Here is a 25,511-nt window from a genome sequence, read left to right as displayed (position 1 = left end):
AAATTGATTATGGGTTATTGGTAAACCACATTTAATTTTAGCCTTATGCAGACTTGCAAATAAATCTTTGTATTAACTAATTACAAAATAATTAAATATAAACAGGAATCTAAATTCTTAATTTTATTTTATAGGTATTCAAGAAGGAACACAATGCACCAAGTGTAAAAGTAACTGGGCACTGAAATTTTCTATCATACTTTTATATATATTATGTGCCTTGCTAGCAATAACAGTAGCTGTCTTGGGATACAAAGGTAAGTTCCGTATCTATAACAGTAGCTGTGTACTGAGTCCAAGAAAAATTGACCACAAAAAAGTAATTGTTTAATTAAATCAGTGTGATTTCAGAATATATCTCAGATAAAAGTAAATTCTAATCATTATTTTCCATGCTAGCCTATCAGTTAATTCATCTTCCTAAATAACTACTTAAATAGGGTAAGATTACCAATTTCAGATTATTAAATTATAAAAATGTAAGCAACTCTTAATGTTTAGGAAAAACAAGGATAGTTGCTCTTTGCCATCAATCTATTTCATACATCAGTTTTTCATAATGTTATTGTATTTAGAAAACAGGTGTGTAACAGAAGTTCAGTATTTCAGTTAAATTTCACTGACTACTTCAAATGTAGCTTATTCATTGATTTCAGTTTAAGGACTGGATGAATACACACATACAACATGGATAATATTTAAACATCAATAGGGTTGGAAAATCTTAATGTGTCAGTACTCTACATATATTGCCTACTGTTGAAATGCAGGTAAACATAATGTTACCTTTCTTTATTATAGATCCCATTTTTAAAAATATATAGAAAAGCAAGGTTTGCATTCTGGCCAAAATACCAATACTGGAAGGTACTCTCCATATTGCAGTTAGTCCTCAATTTAACAATTATTCAGCTGCTTGAAATGACACTGAATAAAGTTATTTGTGACAGGTCCTGGTATGTATGACTGTTGCAGCATATCTACAGTCATGTGATGTGTGTGTTTGTGATCACCATCTGCCAGCTTCCAACAAGCAAAATCAATGTAGAAATAGCTGGGTTCATTTACCAAGCCCCTGATTCTCTGAACAACTGCAATGATTCGCTTAGCAATCATGGCAATAAAGGTCATGAAATCAGGTGCAACTCACTTAACAACCATCTTGCTTAGCAATGGAAACTCTAGTTTCAATTTGTGATCTTAAGTCAAGGACTACCTGTATTAGCTAGGGATGCTGCATATGATATGCATACAATTAAGGCTGATAATCCTTTTCTATTTTAGTAAAAAATCATTATGTAAAATCCTGAAGTGACTAAAGCCACAATTGATGGTTTAAAAAGAAAAATAAATATATTGCATAATGTGAGTCTAATAGAAAGGGAAATGATGTAGTGGATCTGACTGAAGGAGGTTTGAGCTTATAAAGTCATTATAATTACATAGAAAGGCTGAGTGCCAAAGAATTGAGGTCTTTGAACTATGGTGCTGGAGAAGACTCCTGCAAGTCCCTTGCACTGCAAGGTGATCAAACCCGTCAGTCCTAGAGGAGATCAGCCGTGACTGCTCGTCAGATCCTGAAGATGGAACTCAAATACTTTGACCACCTAATGAGAAGGAAAGACTCACTAGAGAAGAGCCTAATGCTGGGAAAGATTGAGGGCAAAATAGCAATAGCAGTAGACATATACCGCTTCATAGGGCTTTCAGCCCTCTCTAAGCGGTTTACAGAGAGTCAGCATATTGCCCCCAATAATCTGGGTCCTCATTTTACCCACCTTGGAAGGATGGAAGGCTGAGTCAACCCTGAGCCGGTGAGATTTGAACCGCTGAACTGCTGATCTAGCAGTAGCCTGCAGTGCTTCATTTAACCACTGCGCCACCTTGGAAGAAGGGGACAACAGAAAATAAGGTGGCTAGCTGGAGTCACCAAAGCAGTAGGCGTGAGACTCTAGAGGATGGTAGAGGACAGGAAGGCCTGGAGGAATGTTGTCCGTGGGGTCACAATGGGTCGGAAATGACTTCGCAACTAACAACAACATAATTACATGAATAAATGAAAGAACTAAAATAAATGTCATAAATATGAAATGTCATTATGAAAATTGTTATGGGAAAGTAAGAATTATATATTGATCATAGTTACATGTTAATGCCGCAGTAAATGATAAAAAAACAATGATCTTAAAAAAGAGAGATTATTTCTGGAAAAAGTATATAATGTTAGAAATGAATATGATTCAGGAAAAAAATATTCCACTAGTTGACGTGAATTGGGACAAGATAAGTGAGTTCAGAATGTGTGATAAATACAGATGATGCACTGAATATGAAAGAGAAGGATATGAAAGAAGGGTGTTGAATAACACAATGAAAGACTTGCAGAGTTAATATATGTAGAAACAATGAATGGATCAAAGGGAAAGGAAAGACAAAAGAAGTATGAAGTTAGTAAAGTTTTGAGAAAGTGGGAGGCAAGAAGTTTAAAGAACAAAAAAGGCAGTGTAGGAAACAGAAAGGTATAGAGAATGTGTTGGTGTTAAGATATTTTTCCCAATGTTTCGTTTTGTTTTTCTTATTTTATGCCTTTAGTTTTCTTTGGCTTATTATTCCTTACCCCTTTTCTTCATTTTGCAATAATTAACAAGATCTTCATTTTCTATTCATTTTATACCCATGCCATGACTGGCTCCAGTGTCATGTTACCTTGCCAGAAAGTAATTCTTTTTAATCCTTCTTAATTGAATATTTTATCCATAAAATTGATAAGACATTCAATACAGTGGCCCAATAATTATGTAAATTATTCTTATGCAAAGTTATTTTAATTGTTTTATTTTATCTTAAGCCTTTATGAGCTATGGTTAGTGGCGCAATGGGCTTTATTTAATATTAAATGCCATTAGAATCTGGCATAAAGTACTTGCTAAAGTGTGAAAAGGCATTTTAACTTTCAAAAGCACTATTTCAGTATGATACTGTGTGCTCTCTGAAATTCCTTAGCCTATTTTGTAAAAAAAAATTGCTCTTTCTCCAGTAGTTACTTTCTGTTTTATATCTGGCTTCTACCCTGGATTGACTTTTGATTGTAAATTTGTTATTTTGTTTATATGGGTAATGCTTGACTTACGACCATAACTGAGCCCAGCAATTATGGTCATAATTTGTGATGGTCATAAAATACATGATTGACCTAAAGTTACTTTTTTTTTTGGCAAGGTCATTAAAACAAACATGGCAATCATAAAATGAATGTGGCCATCATAAATCAAACATGATGGTCATAAAGTGAGTGCCATGATCGATAAGCAAATATATTATTTGTTATGGGGAGTTTGCAGGTAAATGCCGGTTTCCATCAAAAGCATTGTTAATGGCAGCCACATTACTGTGGGGTATGCTGCAAACATCATAATTGCAGCCTACTTTCCAAGCACCCAAAATGTGGTCACGAGACTATGAGAGATGGTACTGGCCACCAGAATTTCTAAACCAGATCATAAGTACATTTTGGGTGGGTGGTGTGGAGTCCAACATAACTTAGAACAGTCATTAAAAGACCAGTAGTAAATCAAAAACTAGAATATTTGCCAAATTCTGTCTTATTAAATAAAAATGAAAAGCACTATATTCAACAAGGTTTTAAGTGTGCCTAACAGATAGCTGTACAGTCATCTCATTGTGACCTTTTTTTTTGCTTTTTTCTATCACTTCTTCATCCAACTGCAGTTGTCTATGTTTTTTTTTTAATTCAACCACTTTGCATTGTGTACTTTCATGATTCTAAAAATTGCCTGTGACTTAAGTCAAATATAAAATTCAACATTTCTAACAATTGCTACCAGGTACCCTGTGAACACCTGTGCTCACTGTTCCCTCTAAGGTACGTGGCCGCGCGGCCGCGCACATGGCAAGTAAACATTGCACAGTAGTTTCCCACTGCCGCGCAGTATCGTTTGCTAGACATTGACTGCAGTCTCTGTACTCTGCAGAATGGCCGTGGAATCGTGAACGAAACCCCTTCCAGCTAAACAGGAGTCTTGTCAACATTTTTTTAAAAAAGTTTGGGCGGAATTGGTGCGATTTATTATGCAGCTGCACCTGGGTGGCACTTCCTGATTCTCTGCGCTTCGGATCTTTCAATAAAGCCTTTCTCCACTCTGCGCTGGGGGACTTGCTTGCGTGCAAGCCAGCGCCCCAAACAGAGCTGGGTCCAGTCATCATGCCTTTTCTTCCCTTTTTATGCCCTGTCTCGGACGTGCAGGCGCGCATGCTGTGGACTCGCCCACTTAGACGTCGAGGTTGCTGCGTGCTTAGCTGTGGCCGTATCTCCTCTTGTTTTTTCCCCTTCCTCTTACATGCCCCCTTGGTGCAGCGGGCTAACGCCGGTGAAAGGAGTGGGGTGGACTACATGGCACAACTGGTAAATTATAAACCACAGATTTTAATCCTATTTAATTTTTAATGGTATCAAATTTAGCTATAAAGTGGCTTTACCTACTTTTTTTTCCTGGGCCTGCTAAATTCTAGTCCCTGGTGATACAATGAGTTAAATGCATTCTGGCCTGGATTTCCTATTGTGCAATTTGTGTCATGGACTTAATCATTTTAAATTCCATAAAATGCCAGTACAAATTCTTTCTGCCAAGAGATCAGAAAAAAACAATGCTCGAATCTTCTGATATTTAAATGATTTATAATGTTGTTTAGATATATAATTTGGATTACATTTGAAAGCTATGCATTGATTAAATACTACGGAATACAATCCTGTGGCAGTTCTTCTTTCTTTTTTGGTTTTAGAAAAGGATAATTCCCTTTTTAGCCAGGCTTTTTGAATTAAATTAACACCAGTTTTTAAGTAGATTTCAATTTAAAAAAAATCTGTTAGCTGCTTTGAATACCTTGAAGATGAAAAGATGGGGTACAAAACTTAAATAATAAAAAATTGTACATTCATTTTGAAAAATAAATGCAATACTTGATTAATTTCATATCTTTATTTAAAATAGTTTTGGCATGGCATATGATTTTATTGACTCAGTTGGAAATGATGTGGATGTTGTATCTGATTCTGAGGTATATATATATTCTTAAGTAACATAACATATAGCATATAGTCCAAACTTGCTAGACTATTTAATTGATTTTACTACTTTAAAGAGGGAGAGTTTCATGATAAATTATTTTATTACATTTATGTTGCATTTATATATTATATTTATTACAATTATATTCCAAATTATATATTTGTATTGTTATTTTAGTGTTTATTGTCAATTTTGATATATATTATATTGATACATCAATACTGATTTTAATCATACTAAATAACAATTACTGCTATTATTTATCAGCATTAAATATTTACAGTTTTTAATATTGAGTTAGTCATATTTTAGAATAATGGGATTATCTTTTAATAGGATAATTGGCAAAATCTAATTCAAATGTGATGGGTTGCATTCCAAAGGAATGTGAGAGGACAGGTTGCCTGCAAAATGCCAGGACCCAGGCTGTTGGTGCCATGTCTCTCTCTAGCCAGTCTAACAATGTAAAAGCTGAGCAGAGAGCCTTTTTTTTTTCCAGTGTGAGCGAAAAAGTATAGTGTTTGAGTGGCACATTCTCATGCCTGGCATTCATCAGGCTGAAACCTCGCTCGCAATCGGCGCTTGATGCTTGGAATGTTGCGCAAATGTCCAGCAGACATGACAGCAGTTCAAACTGTTGCTCTCTTAGGTGCTCAGGCATGAAACTGTGCAGCTCAAACACTATACATTTCCGCTCACACTGGAAAAAAATTAGAGGGAACATTGCCTGTGCCCTCCTCTGTGAGGAAGTACCCTGTGTGCACCTTCCTCTGTGAGCCAGAGGGAAGGCTCCAAGCCCCAGTGTGTCCATTGTGGATGGTGTAAGGCAGCAGCATGCTTTGAACTGATATGAAAAGTCAAGCAAACCTGATAATTCTCATACTTTGCAACTATTTAAAAGGTGGGGGGGGGAAGCCCTACCACAGTTTCATAGTGAATGTGACATTAAAACAGTTAAGATTAGCTATAGAGTCTCAAAAAGTACAGAATCCACTGGACAAAACAATTTTCAACAGGCTTTTCCTGTGTAACATGTAGTTTTATTATAATACCAGCACATGTCATTAGATTTCCCTCCATCAGAATAACTGCAAATTTCAATTGATGTATTTATGAATATTATTATATTGTTTTTATTTCAATTCTATGTTTCTGTCTGGAAGGCATCAAGGAATTTAGCTTTTTTTGTTTTGATTTAATGAATAACTAAAAAACAATAAAGTCACAGTACAGGTACAGGTAGTCCTTGACTTCATTTAGTGACTGTTCAAAGTCACTAAACCACAGCACTGAAAAAAGTGACTTATGACCATTTTTCGCACTTACGACCATTGCAGCATCTCCATGGTCATGTGATCAAAATTCAGATGCTTGTCAACTGACTGCAGTTTCTGACGATTGCGATGTCCTGGGATTATGTGATCCCTTTTGCGACCTTCTGACAAGCCAAGTCAGTGGGGAAGCCAGATTTGCTTAACAACCATGTTACTGATTTAACAACTGCAGTGATTTGCTTAGCGACTGTGATGAGAAATGCCATAAAGTAGGGCAAAATTCATTTAATAACTTTCTCACTTAACAATAGAAATGTTGGGCTCATTTGTGATAATAAGTCAAGGACTATCTGCATTGCCTTCAACCAGAATAGGCTTTTCCTATACATTAAGTATTCAAGGTTTTTCTATCAGTTCCATTTTTAAGAGATTCAATGAAAGTTCATAAGAGACAGGTGCCCATGTCTATAAAGTGGTATGAGTAAACCTATAATGTCGTCCTAGATCAAATTTTCTGGATTTCCTCTTTGTGTATCTCACTAAAATTATGAATAACCATGTATTTCTACAGGCTTTAATGTGTATCCCTTGTTTTATTGTTAGTTTTAATCTAACATAATTGCCTTTTGCTATTGTTTGATTTCGGTCTAGTTCTGTTTTTTTGTTTCTTTTAAACATTTTTATGGACCATGTTATATGGTTTTATTTTGTTGCATGCTACTTTGCTAGCATCATTTAAAAAACAGCACATAATAAATGTATATTGTTATTGCTAATATTGTTATTAGCATTAACAATCTCATTATAGTTATTTTTATATGCCAGTAGAAAGATTATTATGGTTTCTTTAGGCATACATTAACATATAATTGGGAATGGAAAACCTGAATTTTCATTCCATAGATTGTTGGATTGCATCTATCAATCTTGATCACTGCTAAGAATTTTTTTTTGTTCTAGTTGTAGAAAAAATGGACAATGTTTCTGGTGACATGGAAGATTCACGCCAACGATGCAGTGAGAAGCTTTCAGAAGTTAAAAGTGATTTAAAGAAACTGGGTAATTAATATAAATGAACTGGTTAAGTAAATGGTGAAATTATTATACCTTTGTCATAGAAGTCATCAACATACTAAAATTGGAACCAGTAGTAATTTTTTTACAGTAGCTGGTAATAGATTGTTTAAAAGATTAGTTTAATTTGTTAAACTAATTTCAAATTCTGAATCCTACACTTTATACAGTGTTATACTGAATTAATCCACATTCGAATTATGCATTTACTCACTATGAAACCAACTAAAGTATGAGTTAAGACTATTAAAGCTAAGATGAATCTCTTGGGTAATTGGGATATTAGCAAACACAGTTTTTACCCTTCTGGAAACATACAATAGGACAGATTTCTTCTTGTCTAAAATCATGGTAAGCTTCTGAGAGTGAAAACAGATGCTGATCTAGGTTTACTGATGGTCTCTCATTAAAAGGGGATTCGTGTGCTCTTTGTATGCCTTTAATTTTCTGTGTTTCAGTGACCCTTCCATCAGCCTTGTAAATAGAAATTAGTTTGTATTAATTCAGAATTGCCCAATGAAAACTGATGTTCATTAGCAATTCCTCAAATAAGTTTGTTTATGTATTGGCTTATCCTTCTGTTTGTATGATGAAATAAACTCTGTTAAACTGTTCTTCTGATAAGTAACAAATGTGAATATTTATCACTTTCCTGCTTCTTTCAGATTATCAAGCTGAAGAGAAAGCTATGACCACAAACACAGAGCTTTCAAGTTTCAAAGATGATATTGTAGCCCTCCGCCAGCAATTTTATGAGATTTCAGAGAAAACCACAAAGAACAAAGATACACTGGAAAAGTTACAAGAATCTGGTAGCATGTTAAATGATAGGCAAAGTCAAATGAATGGTGTTTTGGACAGCAACTCTTTCATGATCAAAAATATCAACAAAACTCTTCAAGCTTACAATGGCTACATCAGTGATCTCCAACAAGACACAAATAACATTCAAACAAACTTGCAAAGTCAAATGCACTCACATAATGTTGTCATACTGAATTTAAATAATCTTAACCAGACACAGGTTCAGCAAAGAAATCTTATCAGTGCTTTGCAGAGATCGGTGGATGACACAAGTCAGGCTATTCAAAGAATCAAAAATGACTTTCAAAACCTTCAGCAGGTTGCCCTCCAAGCACGGAAAGATACTGATTGGCTTAAAGAGAAGGTGCAGATTTTACAAGTATTAGCAGCTAACAATTCAGTTATGACCAAAGCTAATAATGATACACTTGAGGATGTGAGCAGTCAGTTAAACTCATTCAGTGGACAGATGGAGAATATCACTACTATTGCTCAAGCCAATGAACAAAGTTTGAAGGATCTCCAAGAACACTATAAAGAATATGAAAACAGAACATCTGCCAAATTTAACCAGCAAGAAGACCAATTTCATAGCTTTGAGACAGATATTGTCAACATTATTAGTAATATTAGCTACACTGCCCATCAGTTACGGACACTAACCAGCAATCTCAATGATGCCAGGACAACGTGCACAGATACTCTTAGTAAGCATATGGATGAGCTGACTTCTATGAACAACACATTAACTAATATTCGTTTTGATGCTACTACTTTAAGAATGCAGCAGGATGTGATGCGGACACGGTTAGATATTGAAGTAGCAAATTTATCAGTAATAATGGAAGAAATGAAGCTGGTGGATTCTAAACATGGCCAGCTGATTAAAAATTTCACAATACTGCAAGGTAAGAAATGTATTGGATGACTTTTCCAAAATAGATATTGGTATTGATTTTCAAATTGTCTAAGATATTGTCTGAGATTACCAGCTCCATGTGGCTTTCAGAAGCAGTGTAGGAAAATAAATATGGTGACTACATCACTCCACTTCCTAGCTTTCTGTAAAGTTGCTAGGGAACAGAAGTTTAAAGAGAAATAGTAGGTCAGTTTTTCAGGTTCATTAGAGCTATTCTTTTCTGATATCATATTAGTAGCTGAATACCTGTACTCTGCTATGAAACTATGTGATTGCGCTTGATAAATTGACACAGCTTGAAAAATAATGAGTAGTTATGATAGCAATAGCAATAGCAGACTTATATACCACTTCGTAGGGCTTTCAGCCCTCTTTAAGCGGTTTACAGAGTCAGCATATCGCCCCCATAGTCTGGGTCTTTATTTCACCCACCTCAGAAGGATGGAAGGCTGAGTCAACCTTGAGCCGGTGAGATTTGAACCTCCGAACTGCAGATAGCAGTCACCCTCTCCTCTCCCATTCGCTCCCTCAGTCTTACCCCACAGAAACCTCCTTTTTTATTACCTTCTCTCCCTCAGGCTCCTCTCCAAAGTCCCAGCCAGCAGGCTGGATGAGTCACGTGCTGGCCACGCTTTCAGTTAGGAAGTTTTCAGGTTAGGAAGGGGAGTGGAATGTCTAACTCCTTGGCATCAGAGCATGTTAATAATAATATAAGAAATATTAATGATCTGATGGTCATTTTGAAAAATCCTTTCTAAGGGAGCACCTAGAAGCCAAGAGGAACATATGTGCCACATTTCAAGTTTGTAGGCTTTACGGTTCTGGAGATTTCATGATGCAGTGTGAGTGGTTTTCACTTTTATATATATAGATATAAAGAAACACATGTAGTTTAGCTATAGAATTAGATAGCATACGTTTTAGTGATGGTTCCAAAGTTAAGGAAGATCTAGTAATAATGGAAGAACAGTTGAACAAGGGTTGATATATGGATACTTTTGAAAGCCGCATAGAAAAAGTTACACAAATGTCAACATTTCATTTAAGCAGTACAAATTACAATGGTCAAAACCAATGGTTTTCACATTATTATTTTTCCTATATCAAAGAACCTGGGTCCTGAAAACTGTGAACCACAAAATCTTATTTTTTGAAAACAATAATATGTTGACAAATATTCTGCTACTATATGTATCTGTTTTGGTATTCTTATGGACTTAAACATTGCAATAATACTGTTGAACTTCCTGTTATAATAGGTAGGTTAATGAGTAATCTCATGGGGATTGAAGCAGTGTTTGCCAGTATGGAAAGTTTTCTTTAAGCCAAAATAAATGAATAAATAAATAAATAAATAAATAAAAGTAAAAATAATTAAATAATGAGAAGAAACAAACTAGCATAAATGTTATTTTGTCCTCAAAGAGGCTGCTGCAATTCTGGGCTCTAAGAAACACTGAAAATACTGGATTCCTCAATATGTCTATAGAGATTCTCAGTCATGCTGGTCATGGTTTTCCCAAAGCTGCTTTTTCAAGAGGCAACTGGACTTTCTGGTTTTTCTTTGAAGAAGTTTCGCTCCTCATCCAAGAAGCTTCTTCAACTCTAACTAGATGGCAGGGAATGAAAGGATTTATATTCTTTGCAGACAGCTGGTCATTTGCATTCATTTTTTATAGTCATTGAGGCAACTTGGAGGTCTACCTGTGTGGTCACCTGAGTAGTTCAAATGAGTGTGGAGCCTTCTTGGAACTGTTGAAAGAATTGTGTTGTGGACTGGAGATAGATGATGTTGTATCCCTCCCACCTCAACAGAAAGTCCAGTTGCCTCTTGATAAAGCACCTTTGGAATTTCCTCAAAACTTTCAATTGAAATTCTCTAGTCTTCCTTCTCTGCCCTATTTTCCTCGCTTGCATTTTTTATGATTTTGGAAGAGAAATGTATGTCTTAAACTACTGTGGTACTGGATGCCACTTGTTGAGAAACACTGGTGTACACTATAAGCTATTCATTGGATAGTTAAAATACAGATTATGTGAACATGTAGTATTAATGTAGTATGGTTAGGGCTGATTGGTTTTGTTATTTTTTTGCTATTCTTAAGTTTATATTCCTCTATCTGACTTTTCTTTCGGAACTAATTTCTAAAACAAAATATAATAATTGAATGGATTAGTATTGTCTAAAATGCCAATTTCTATTAAAGAGAAGAATGCTGCATTGAATTAGTTTTTATAACATTATCCTGCAAATTAGTTTTTATAACATTATCAATTTAAAAAATAACTGCAAGGTAAAATTAGTCCATTGTATGTTTAAAGTGACATTTTGGTTTACTGATTATGTTGAAATATCTTAGAATTATAGATGAAAAATGTTATTTAGGTGATCAAGTCTGTCCACTCCTCAAACCAGGAATCCAAATTAAAGCATCAATGGCCGATATTTATTTACCTGTTATATATTTATATCTTTGCCTTTATTTTTGAAGCTCAAGGGGTTTGTGTGTGTGTGTGTATGTATGTGTGTGTGTGTGTATGTGTATGTGTATATACATATATACACACACACACACACACACACACACACACACACACACTATATATATATATAAAAGTTTGTATTTCATTTTCCGCACAACAATGTGCTGAGGTATTGAGCTGAATGATTGGCCCCAAAGAACTTCGATTTTACTCAGTCCAGGTAAAATTTATCGGGTTTTGTAGAACAACAGAGAATAGTTTAGTATCCTAAACTTTTGTAATATCCGATCTGAAGAGTGCTATCATATTCCCACTCAGTCTTTTCTCATCAAGCCCAAACATTCTTAGCTCCTTCAATCTCTCTTTTATAATACTTGGTTTCTAATCTCTGATTATCCAATTCACTTGAATCCTTTTTAAAGTGTGGTGCCCAGGACTGGACAAAATACTCTAGTGGGATTGCCAAAGGAAGGAAAAGGAAGTAATATTTCCCTTGATTTGAAAACTATACTTCACTTGATGCAGCCTAAAATTGCATTTTCTTATTTGCATTCATATATTATTGACTCGGAATGTAAAACTATTATTCCAAGTTCTTTTCCAGTACTGGTAAGCCAGCTATTCCCCACCCTGTAGTTCAGCATTTTGATTCTTTTCCTGAATGCATAACTTCAAATATTTCTCTATTAAACTGCATCCTATTATTTTTAGCTTATATTTTTAACCTATTATTTTGAATTTTATTTTAATCTTCCAGGGAAATATGTGCCATCACAAAATATTTTAAGTGCTCCATTTATGTCCTCCTCTAGATAATTAATACAAATGCTGAATAGTCATTGCATTGATGAGTCATCATTAAATATTGTTTACAACTTAACTTTATACATTTAATGCTTATACCTTCCAGCCAATCCATATTCACACCCAACTAAATTTGCATTCTTGGTGGATAACACTCAGATACTCTTGCCTTGGTGTTACCAATCAGTGGTTTATGTTACAAGCAGGAAGGTGGAATAATTTTATCTTATTAATGGGCCTCTTTTCCCCCCTAGTCTCTCTCAGATAAAAAATCATTGCATTAGGCTGCAACTAGACAGAACTTCCTGACATAGCCTAGTCTGCATACTTGTGTTGTATCTTAGCTGTCTTAACAAGAACTTTTACCTTTAGCCCAGCTTCTAAAAAGAACTTTACAGTCCTTGTGGCCTCAGACACATAGGGAGAGCTTTAATGAAAACTTTTAAACTATTCCAGGAGTGATTTTTTTGGTCACTGTATGGAAAAGCATACTGAAATATATGAAGGCTTTATATTAAATCACCAAAGTGTTAAGGGGAAAGTACTTTGGGCCAGTCATTCTCTCTCAGCCCAACAGGGCTGTCGTCATGGGCAAAATAGAAAGGAGGAGGACTTTAGGTATGTCAATCTCTTAGAGTTGTTTATAAAAATAATGAAGGTGGGATAAAATGAAATAAATAAAACAAATAAAATAGGAAACATACATCACATCAGAACTGATCTTTAGTGTTTGGCATGCCTTTCTTTATTTCATATATATTGTCAATCATTATTGGTGTTCTATTTTTTCCCCCATTTCTGGAAGAGAAATGTAAATATCTTCTATTTCTAAAGTTTCCATTACAATTTTTCACTATCCTATAAATGTATGTATGTATGTATGTATGTATGTATGTATGTATGTACGTACGTACGTACGTATATGTATATGTATATATTGCATTATGCATATGCCATAAATAGAATGTGTCACTATCTGAAAAATAGCTTAACGTTTTGAAGACACTTAGCAAAAGTTTTTTTTCCTTGTAAGTGAAAGGTTTTTTTTATCTTTGACAACTTCATGAAATTGAGATATTTTTTATTTAGTGCAACTTTCAAAAACTTCTTCAGTTTCTTGAAATGGAGATTTCTCTCTTTTTGAGATTTCTAGATATCTTTGCAAGCTAGAGAACATGGAAAGATCTAGAATTTTTTAAAGCTTTTCTAATAGTTTTAATACTTTTTTTTTAACCTAATACAATTTTTCCTTGAACATGAATTTTATAATAGTTCCATCATTTTTAAAACTTTCTTCTATAAATGTTTCTCATAATTTGGAAAGTTAATAAAATTTGTTTTGTTTTGTGACGTAATGAATAGAAAAGCAAGGAAAAATTAAAATATAGATATTGAATCACCCTCATACCTGTTCAAAATAACAAAAATATAAATAAGAGGAATGCTTGGTAAGATTTTGGACATTCTTTGATGCAACACTGAATCATGTAAACAACAACAATCATGTAAACACAATTAAACAACTTGAAGAAACTTAATGTTTTAAGGAAGCTGTAAACATCTATCAAGTTTTAGTTTTTTGTTGACTTGTGATAAAGGCATACTTATAGATTAAGTTTTCTTGAGTTCTTTGGAGGAGCCCAGTATTTTTTAAAAATACTTTGAAATTGATTTATATTTAAAGTAGGTATATGTTCTTAGTACTAACAGGTGCTGCAGTTTATTAATTTTATTACAGTATATTATTTTATTATTCTTCTGACCTTCTCCACATATCCATTTTATTGTAGGTCCTCCAGGTCCAAGAGGGTCCAAAGGTGACAGAGGACCCCAAGGTCCAATTGGACTTACTGGGCCCAAGGGACAAAAAGGAGACAAAGGAGAACCAGGACCTCCAGGACCTCAAGGTGAAAAGGGACCAAGTGGCCCATCTGGAATACCAGGTGAAAAAGGTGGAAAAGGTTCCAGAGGTTCACCTGGATCTAAAGGCCAGAGAGGTTCAACTGGGAAGACTGGGCTGCCCGGTCCTAGTGGAGATCCAGGACTCCCTGGCCCACCTGGCAAAGATGGACCCCCTGGCCCACAAGGCCCACCTGGACCCCCAGGTCTTCAAGGATTTGTTGGCGAACCAGGGATACCTGGTGCTCGTGGGTTGTCTGGTTTCCCAGGTGTACCTGGACTACGTGGTCTTCCAGGCGAGCCTGGTCCTCCTGGACCGCCAGGTCCAGCAATAGCTATGGCACTACAAGGCGAAATTAGCGGTAAGCTGTTAACAAACCCGCTATCTGTCTGCATGCTTCACTGTATATTTATTACCAATATATAAAAGTACAGTTTGTAACTACCGGTATGTTGACTATTGGATTGTATTGTATTCTGTGTGCACATTGCAATGGAAGTTTATCTATTCAAGCCTCCAAGAAGCATGAAATGAATATCATGTTTTTTAAATCCATGATTTCTAAGGAGGTACAGAAAGCAATTGTTACCTCCCCCCTCCCGTCAGAATTCCTCACATTCTCTTTCACAGCAGTTAATTAAATCCAGCCATTTAATCTATCACATTATACACAGGGAGATGGTCTGGGGCCATGAAGCACATTTTTTTTCTGTCTTTCTCGCTCACCTTTTAAAGCTTCTTTCTATAGTATTAAGAAGACAATAAGTAATTGTGACCCTTGTTATAAGTCCTAGTATGTTGTACTATTATATATAAAAAAGTAGAACCTCATGTTGACCACTTCCTCTTCCCCATCTTTTTATCTCTCTTCCTTCAACTGTCATATACATTCAGTGATATCTAAAGTTCATTGAACATCCTGATTTTTCATTGGGCTTTTTTCTCCTTAGTTTTTAATTCACAAAGTATTTTCCATGTTGCTGCAGAACCCATATACATACATGAGGACCAATATCTATCTCTTGTAATAATGGAAAATGTTATGTATTATATGGAGAAAGTGAGCAAAACATAGTATATTGCCAGTATTCCTGTTAAAACCTGATAAGTAATTGTGTAGGATTGTTCAAATCTCATTGTTAATACTTGTTTCAAACTTTGCATACAAAGTTACTCAGAATGGTGTTAGAAGAATGATTTTGATACATGAAAAAAAATCTGGAAAAATCTTTTCAAAATGTATCCTGCAGTAATATTATTAAACTGAGCTCCTTTTTCTTTTATAAAATAGAAATGATTTGAAGGCCAATTTGATAGAAAATGATGGCTGCAACTCTCAATAATGGAAATTCCATTTCAACAATATTCTGAATAGATAGTTTTTCAAATTACTTGGCTTCCAATAATGTTATTCAAAACTATATCTACTAGGGTTATGATTGCTTCAAGAGTAAATCAAAAGTCGTTTCTTGGGTTTCACATGAGCATAGTGTCCCTGATGTTTATTTAAAACTCTCAGGCTTCTGTGTGAGTTTGAAAACAAAATATGCTGGTGTTTTAATAGTGGCATTGATTTTAATGGGTTGGTTCTTAAAATAGAGGCATCTTTTTCAGGCCATACTAAAGCCTAGAAAAAAATCAGGCTGCCTTTACATATAGCACAACAGAATGCTGCTGTATGTCCCTGAGGTCTGAAACATTTCTTTCAAGTCATTTTCAAAGTGTGCAGAGCCCTAATTTCTAAGGGGAAGGTTACATTTTCATTCTCGTGAGGGTTTATATGCAAGTGTTTCATGTTACAGGTTGTCCTGCTTACTGGAAGAACTTTTCAGGCAACTGCTACTACTTTTCAAATGAAAGAGCCATATTTGATGATGCAAAGCTTTTCTGCGACGAAAAATCATCTCATTTGGTTTTCATCAATAGCAAAGAGGAACAGGTATAAAATGCCATTTAGCATGCTGTTAGATTTAAAGTACAAAAGAGCAAGTATGGAACATCATTACTTCCAGCCATGCCAGTTGACAATGATTGGAATTGAGTAGGTTAGACAAGACAGTCAGAAAGAAAGCATCTTATACATTGCAGGATCCAATCTGATCCTCTGGGACCAGAGGTTTAGTCTTACAAGCTTTTGGACTCAAGCTGGAGCCCATCTTCAGGAACTTGTCTCTCACCAGAATTTGTGTGACCACAGAAGATTCAACCGCTGGTCCCCATGACCAACCCAGATTGGATCCTCTAACATTACCCTGACACACATATATTTGCCTTCATTCATTTTATAGGTGTCAATGTCTCATAAATATAAACATCTGACTAAAGATAATCAGGAGGGATGATCGGGGGATTTCAGTCTTACTGTAAAAAGTTGACAAAAAATGCAAGTAGTCTCCTTATTTAGAAACTGCCTTATTTTATGACCATTTGCAGTTACAATGGTGATGAAAATGTAACGTTGTGACCAATCCTTGCATTTACTTGCTATTAAGCAAAGGAAAGTTGTAGTAAGATTATAAGCACAGTTGCAGTTTCACTAGCAACTATTTTTGCTTAACAATAGCAATAGCAATAGCAGTAGACTTATATACCGCTTCATAGGCCTTTCAGGCCTCTCTAAGCGGTTTACAGAGAGTCAGCATATTGCCCCCAACAATCTGGGTCCTCAGCGGAGTTGCCACTCCTACTTGTACTTGCATGGAAGACCAGCCATCACTTGTTATAGGAGCATATGATGCTGTTACTTGGGTTGAATATTATGCTGAAAATCCATGTTGATTTTTCTTTCTTGAAATGGAGCTGTCAGAGGCTGCCAGTTTGTTCAGAGCAGTCCATGAGAAGAAGAGGATCTATCTCTCTTTCTTACATGGCTGATATTGTGAGGCCTATGCCTCCCCACACACCCCCGCCCAAATTGATTTTCTTTTCTAAAGCAAAATGCAGGTTAGGAGGTTGACTCAACAAAGGTGAGGACTGGAAAAAGAATACATACCTTCTTCCTGTCCATTTTGTCATTTTAATAAAATGACATTTCCGGATAGCTAGGCTTTACTACATGACAAAACAAAGTTGAAGGCAACATAAGCAATATGTAGTTTGACCCAGTGGTGAAATTCACATTTTTTTTACTACCGGTTCTGTAGGCGTGACTTGGTGGGCATGGCAGGGGAAGGATACTGCAAAATCTACATTCCCACCCCACTCCTGGGGGAAGGATATTGTAAAATCTCCATTCCCACCCCACTCTGGGGGCCTGCTAAAGGTGGTATTTGCTGGTTCTCTGAACTACTCAAAATGTCCGCTACCGGTTCTCCAGAACCTGTGAGAACCTGCTGAATTTCACCCCTGGTTTGATCCTATGAATACTAATCAAATACTGTCCCCAATGGATTTTAATTTAACAAAGCCTTCCCATTCAGCCTCCAATTTCCCTTCTCCCTAACCTCAGAGCCACAAACTATTTTATCTATTTATTTGAAATAGCTCTTTATTAGATATCTTCAAATTTGATCCCAGGGCAACTATGGCTGCATCATGCTACAAAGAGCCACTGTAAATATAATGACAGCATTTTGTATTGAGGCAGACAAACTAAAATGCTTGGTCAGCATTTACTGAGCTGATGCTCTTGTGACAGCAAGCAGGGGAAAGGAACAAGGGAGAGTTTCTTTGATAATCCCTTTTCATTCTGGCTGCAGAGCCTACCACGTGGCAAACAGACCCTGTGGTTAGCAGCGTTTCTCACAATCTACTTTGCAGAATTTCCATTAAAAAGTCCCTCTCTTCACCTCATATCCAATAGCTGGCTATTGCTACTATCAATGTGCCTTCTTTAACCTGAAAATTGGTTGTGAAATAGAAATTCTTGGTGGATGGTGAAAAGGAAATTGGACTGAGATTGGGAGCGTTAAAGGAAGAATGTGTTTGAAAGGGTGCTTAGATCAAATGAGATGCACTCAGAAATAGTTCCAGGTTCATTTTGCCCATAAATTCATGTTAATGCTCAGTCACACTTTTCAAGAGGCTAACATATTTTAAGGGAGCCAAAAACCCTGGAATGTGAAATAATGTGACCGATTCCTTCTTCTATACACAGCAATGGTTGAAAAAACAAGTTATTGCAAAAGGCAGTTTCTGGATTGGCCTCACTGACTCAGTGAAAGAAGATGAGTGGCGGTGGCTGGATGGTACCCTACCAGAATACATGTGAGTGCAGGAAGGACATTCACTGCTTTCTGCTATAACTGTTTCTAAGCATCTGCCAGTAGGAAACAGTGCAGCAACCTTATAAAGCAGTGATGGCTAACCTCTTTGTCGCTGCATGCTGAAAGCATGTGCAATGTGTGTGACCACACCCCTGTGTGACCCGCCCCCTGTGCATGCACGCATGAACCCTCCCTGCGCTCTCCCCATATTTGCATACGCGACTCCCCCATGCCCCATTTTGGGCATAGTAGGCCTCTGTGCAGCCTCTTTGGAGCAAAAACGGGTTGTGTGGGGCTGCACTGAACCCTTGCCCCCACGCATGCATGTGCATCTCTCTCATGTGCCTCACACATGTGTGGCAGAGACCCCAAAATCAGCTGGCCAGCAGGAGTGGCACAAGCATGCAAAATGGAGCTGAGTTGGGGCAACAGTTTGCATGCCCACAGAGGGCTGTGTGTGCCACCTGTGGCATGAGTGCCATAGGTTCATCATCACGGTTATAAACATTAATACTTCTTTGATTTCAATATGTTTATTGCCAGAAAATAAATCCTGAATAACCAGTAACAGAAGATAATACAGCACCTTAAGATGCTTATTACAGAGTTAATAGCAAACTAGACTAGAGAAACCACAGGTTTTTTTAAACAACTTTTATATAAACATGTGGGTGGAGGAGGGAGAACAAATAAAGAAAGAGAAAGGGTCAATTTTGCTTGGCTGATTACAGAAAACAAGACTTCTGTGTTGCATCAGTTGTAAATTGTTGCTGGTACCAAATTTGTGTCTTCATTTATCATTGAAGCTAAATATCAGCCAAATTCTTTTTAATGGGAATCAGGGTATGAACTGGATCAGCAATAGATCAAGGAGACTAAGATTTGTCATTCCCACTGAATGAAATTATTACTTTTTTCTCCAGTCTCTCAGTTTGATTGCAGTTAAGCACTGGAGCTTAGGTTAAGGAAATGTTATTGATATCTTTGGCTAATTCCTTCTTATCCTGATGAAATCTCCACATTTGTAACTTAAATAATTGCATCTTTAAGGACCTTACGAAATCTTAAAGTGATTGTTCATAACCCAACCAAAGGATAATTTACTAGGAGGAGGATACATCACAAAATAAATACAAAGGCTACAGAAATCTGAAGAATCATTAGATGGCAATTAATAGATTGAGAATCTCTGCTCTGGAGTTTTGCAGTCTAGATCTGGTAGCTCTAATTATGCAAATTTATGGAAATGCATATATAAATCCAACAGGAAGGTGTGCTTATATCCTAGTAGATCATCTGCAACTGTAGACGAAACAAACAAATACAACCCCATTGAAAGATTACACTCTGTACATGTGTCTATGTGCAGTCCAAAACCAGAACAGAAATTTTGGTCCAATTTTAGACTTTTGAGCTTTGGCAGTTTGTCCAATTGATTCCCATCTCTAAAGCCCAGCTGTTTTCAATTTCCAGAAAAAGTCATGCACTATTTGTTAAGGAATATGGTTTTTGCTTTAGGAGAGATTGGTTTTTTGTTTTGTTTTTACTATTACAAATCTCTTCTGTCATACTGTCATATGATGGCTTAGTTATGAAATGATCTTTTTTTTATTGCAAGAAACTGGAGTGCTGGACAGCCTGATAACTGGAAACATGGACATGGGCCAGGGGAAGATTGTGCTGGATTAATCCATGCTGGGCTCTGGAATGACTTTCACTGTGAAGATGTTAATAGTTTTATTTGTGAACAAGATGTAGAAAAAGGTATGGTAAGCTTCTGAATCAAATGCATTCACATTTATTACAAAGGTTTATTACCAATCAAATTTCCGCAGCTGGGACGAGAGGGAATTGGACATCCTACTCATACAGATAGAAGGTCTTGGAAGAGAATTTGAGATTAATCTTTATTAGTATCTGTGTATAAATATTCTCCCTAGCTGCTTCTGATGTTCAGGCCACTGAGTTTTAAACTATTGGCAAGATTACACAGTATTCTTCCTAGGTAACATACACTTGACAATCAGTGTTCAAAAACATGCCCAGCTAATTCTGAAAAAAAGCAATGCTTTATTTATTTTTTAAATTTTAATTTTAAATTTAATTTATTTTTCCCAGTTAACACCAAAAAGATAGTAATGCAATTTCAGAACTCAAAAACGCAGTTTGAAAGCTATAAGCAATAGGGCCTAATGTTCTGAAGATTTTTTAAAGAATATTTAGTGATGCACTTCCTTTCTGGTGAAAATAAAGCGAAGTGGAATGCAACCTTCCCTCCCCCAAATAATAGCAATAGCATTTAGACTTATATACCGTTTCACAGTGTTTTACAACCCTCTCTAAGCAGTTTACAGAGTCAGCATATTGTCCCCAACAATCTGGGTCCCCATTTTACCAACCTCAGAAAGATGGAAGGCTGAGTCAACCTTGAGCCTGGTGAGATTTGAACTGCCAAACTGCAGGCAGTCAGCAGAAGTAGCCTGCACTACTGCATTCTAACCACTGCACTACCACAGCTCGACTTAGAGCCATAATGATAAATATCTCATTAAAATACTGCTGTACTAAAAGTATTATTAAAAACCAAACTTGAAAGAGCAGCCCAAGATATAGCACATAAGAATAGTCAAAGACAATGGATGAAGTGTCAGATGTTATTGCTCAGCTTCTCCTTTCATTAATCATTTCTGTACCTTACATGAAAATGAAAACTTGAAAAACGAGATGCAGTTCTGCCTTTGTATTTTGTTATTATCAATTATATAGATAAATTGTTAATATATGACCCTTAGGTTAATTTATTACCAAGGGTTTGAGGTTGGGGGTGGGCAGTTCTACCATAAAATTCATTGGATGTTTTGGGCAAATTATTCTGCTTTTTCCCCCTTTCAGCCTAACAAGAAAGCTGGGGTTAGGATGAAGTGCTCATCTGAACTTCTTCAGAAAAGAAAGTGAAAAATATACAGCAAACATAGGGCTCTCTTGAATCAGCCTTCCTTCTTTATTAAATTAATATGCTACCTGAATTTAAATTTACAATACAATACAATAACAGAGTTGGAAGGGACCTTCCTAGGCAGGAAAACCATTTCAGACAAATGGCTATCCAACATCTTCTTAAAGACTTTTAGTGTTGGGACATTCACAATTTCTGGAGGCAAGCTGTTCCACTGATTAATTGTTCTAACTGTCAAGAAATTTATCCTCAGTTGTAAGTTGCTTCTCTCCTTGATTAGTTTCCACCCATTGCTTCTTGTTCTGCCCTCAGGTGCTTTGGAGAATTTTTCAGTTAGAACTTTCATGTGTGTTTAAATTTCAGCAGTTTTTAATATCTGGAACATGTTGTTGCTGCAACCAAAATGTATTCTGTATAACATCTAGAAAAATAATTGTTAGAAATCTATTTGTGTTTACTTGGTGCTGTTTCCTACAAAGTAAATAACTTCTACAATGAAGTAATACAAGAAGAGTTAGTTCCCCTGACCTTTACATCAGCACTCCATTCCTGGTCCCTATTGGATCCCCTCCCTTGCCCCTTCTTCAATTACCTTACAACATGATTAACAGCATGACATTTCCTTTTATAACCGCCCCTCTGAGAAGATTAAACAACTACGGTATACAATGCAATTAAGATATGTTAAATAAAGACAAGTCTTTTCTCTGGTGGTACAGCAATCTTTCCAAAGAACCCAATATTTCATTATGTTAACAATAGTCAGCATGTAGGTGATTTTTTTTTAGAACCAAAATTGTCTTTTAATAAGACTATGGAGGTGGGGGGTGGAGAGGGATTACCTCTAAAGATGACTCAGTGGGTTGAAAGTTTTTCCCCTCCTACGTCTGCATTTCAAGAGTGAAACCGACTGATCTGCCCTTGGGATTTATTGGCAAATGGCAATTGACATTACGTAGAAAGACTGGAGATCTTTCTTTCGTCACCTGTAATTAGTACAAACTGATTTTCACATTAAATATCTTCCTACCTTTATCATACCATTTGCATTTTGACTGGTTATGGTCAGACACAGATTTGGAAAGCAGTACTTACCAATGCAATTTACAACTTTGGCATTCGTTTCTGGATTTTAAAGCCAATTCTTACCTTTGTAACACTTGTTAATTTTCTTTTCTCACTCCAGCTCAGCCTCCAGGATTGTAATAGGCCAAGAGATTGACATTTTCTTTGCAAAGAAATTCATCTGGGACTGAACCATCACCCAAATAAGAAAAGGAGCACTGAGAACTTTGATGAATAAACTTCATCAGCACAATTTGTCTTCCACATTTTCTAATTTTTCAGGGGCTTTACAACCTGTTGCACAAACATGTTGGTAGAAAATGTAATTGGACAAAACTACCTGTAGATCTCTTCAGTCATTAAGCAGAAGATATGTTCTGGTAAGAACTAGAAAATAGCAAGCTGATTACAAGTTCTGACTTTACTACTCTAGGAAGACAAAAAAATACAAAGCTACTGTGTAAACAAAACAGCCACTTGCTAAATTCCCAAATATTGGCAATTTATATAAATAAACATGTATAAATTTATATAAATTTTATATATAAATATATATAGTCCAGTTCTGATCAGTAATATAGAATATACTTTTAAAGCTTTTAAAATGCTGTATTTTTGTACAAAAATTTGCCTGTTATATTGATTTAATTGCTTTTTTATATGAATATAGTAAATAGAAATCAAAGAAAACACCATTGATACTACTTATCATACACAAGAAATAACCATCTGGAATAAATTATTCATGTTTAATAACTTTTAAAATTGATTTTAGATGGCATTTGCAGTCTATTATACAAAAATGCATACAAAGTTATGAACAACATGCTTGTTTTTCCAAACTGGTCCATTGACAGAACTCCAGGCAGCTGAAAGTCTAGCAACAGGGATAACTAGTAAATTGACTAGTAAAGTACATACTTTACATATTGTATAGAAAATTCCTGATTCAGTCTAATTGATTCCAATTAAAATAATCAAGTGGCCAGAGAGCTAAAAAAAAAAAGACTTTGCCAAGTACCCTAGGAATTTTTTACTAGCTATAATGCAGGGCTTAATGTACTAGCTACTTAACATGACCTAATATAAAATATGTTTTATGTTCCTCTTCTTTTCTTCATGTGTAGGCAATTTCTATTGCTGTAATGGGCTTCAGACCATTGGGGACTAGTTTTAGTCTAATAAAAATTTTAACAAAAATAGATATTTCTGATAGATGTGTGCAACTTGTTCTTAATACCTTTTTGGTACCCACCCACTGGGGCAGCGGGGACAGGAACCAATAGACTTTGCCATTTCTTGATTAGACTTTTTTCTGCTCCAGTTTAACACCTCCAAATTGCAGCTTTTTCTTCCACATGGAAAAGAACTTGTCAGAAAATGGTTAACTATTCCATGTCAGGTTGCTTTCTTGTTGTCTGTTGATAAGACCTTGGAGAAGAGAGGGGGAAAAGGCAAAATCCAAGGCATTGGGAAAGAGTTCAGTATATCTGCATGCAACATCTAATTCATTGGATCAGCAGACAAAAGTGCTACAATACTACAGTACTTTCTGAACTTCCACAGTGTTCAGTAATGATTTGTGCTTAACTTAAAATTACAGTGAAAATAAAAGGCAAGTCACACATTTCGACATAAATAGTATTTACATGATTTTTGTAGGTAAATTTGATACTATGATTGTTTGTGACCATTTATATTTAAGATAAGTATCTGTAATCATTTTGCTGCAGATCTGGACACAACTGGACTAAAAAGAATGTTGGTAAACTCAAAATATCGAAACAATGAATACATCAAATTAATTAACTTTTCCTCTCAAATGTTTTTCACATTAGGATAATTTGTTGCTGTGATCTGTGCTGTTCAGTTAAATAAGCCTTTTCTTTCTACCTCTAACATCCTTCTGTATCTCCTTCACTGGTACCAAAGCAAATGCTCAACTAGTTTGAAACTAGACATTGGGTGAGTTATTTATTTGCTGTGACTTATGTGTTGCTCCTGTCACAAAGGACTCAGAGCCACTTAAACTCCAATGTCCAACAAAATGGTTAAAATCATAAAATAGCTACTAAGGGCCAGTCAAAACAAAAGTGACAAAGACAAAGAAATATTCATATCAGACGCTCAGAGGCCCTTTAGAAGCACTGGATCCTAATGGCCCTTAAGAGCCATAGCAAGGATAGGGCTCTAATCTCTGACATATGCTGTTTTAAAGAAGAGTAGTAGTGACAGAGAAGATCTGCCAAATATTCCCCAATCACAATGGCTATTAGAGATTTACACCCAGAGCAATCATTTTGGGGGAGTTTGATACTTGGATAGGTCAGGGGTATCAAACTTGTGGTCTCATGGTCGCGTCACATGACATAATGTGACTTTTCCTCCTTTTGCTAAACTGGGCGTGGGTGTGTCCACGAATGATGCATCCGGGGCGTGTGCCGCGAGTTTAACATCCCTGGATTAGGTGATCTCATACATAGCCAGCTCCTGAGCCATATGTGACTTTAAAGGTGATATCTAGCATTTTGAAATGTGCCACTAATTGAATAGCAAACAATGCAATTTTCTAAATGTAGGTGTAGCAGCATATATAAATCAAGTTTTGCCTGACAAGTCGAATACATTGCAATAATAAAAGACATGGTGACAAAGCCTCTTAGCATAGCCTACTGACGCAGAAATTACCATAAAAGGGAGACAAGCTGGAAGCAGGTAAAAACCTCTTGCTTCCCATCTTCTTTTTGAGCAGGAACTGTGACTATACATTATCTCTAGATTATGAGTCAATTCTGCATGCTGGAGTTCTGTCCTGGCCAGAAACAAAGATGGAAACTTAATGGATTTAATTGGATCCTGGACAGAGGTGGGTTGCTCCCGGTTTTACTACCGGTCTGCTTCATGTGTGTGCCAGACGTGCACACATACTACTGACG

At 36.1% G+C, this 25,511-nt stretch overlaps 1 protein-coding gene across 1 annotated transcript in view; it reads left to right on the top strand.

Annotated features, from left to right (window-relative positions):
* COLEC12 (collectin subfamily member 12) overlaps positions 1 to 23,788 on the top strand; it is a 103,565-nt gene extending 79,777 nt beyond the window's left edge. Inside the window, exons 3-10 of the mRNA XM_087707208.1 lie at positions 135 to 257; positions 7,325 to 7,423; positions 8,104 to 9,150; positions 14,240 to 14,710; positions 16,152 to 16,288; positions 18,446 to 18,555; positions 20,173 to 20,318; positions 22,697 to 23,788. Of these exons, the coding sequence (XP_087563334.1) occupies positions 135 to 257; positions 7,325 to 7,423; positions 8,104 to 9,150; positions 14,240 to 14,710; positions 16,152 to 16,288; positions 18,446 to 18,555; positions 20,173 to 20,318; positions 22,697 to 22,716 (2,153 nt within the window). The 3' untranslated portion in view covers positions 22,717 to 23,788. The remainder of the gene's footprint in view (positions 1 to 134; positions 258 to 7,324; positions 7,424 to 8,103; positions 9,151 to 14,239; positions 14,711 to 16,151; positions 16,289 to 18,445; positions 18,556 to 20,172; positions 20,319 to 22,696) is intronic.
* The last annotated feature ends 1,723 nt before the right edge of the window (positions 23,789 to 25,511 follow it).

The sequence above is a fragment of the Thamnophis sirtalis genome, unplaced genomic scaffold, assembly GCF_051295495.1.
Source record: "Thamnophis sirtalis isolate CommonGarterSnake01/CBP01778 unplaced genomic scaffold, rThaSir2_p1.2 scaffold_2, whole genome shotgun sequence".
Taxonomy (NCBI): Eukaryota; Metazoa; Chordata; class Lepidosauria; order Squamata; family Natricidae; genus Thamnophis; species Thamnophis sirtalis.
The sequence above is the reverse complement of the archived record's forward strand: the minus strand, read 5'-3'. Positions and strand labels throughout refer to the sequence as shown.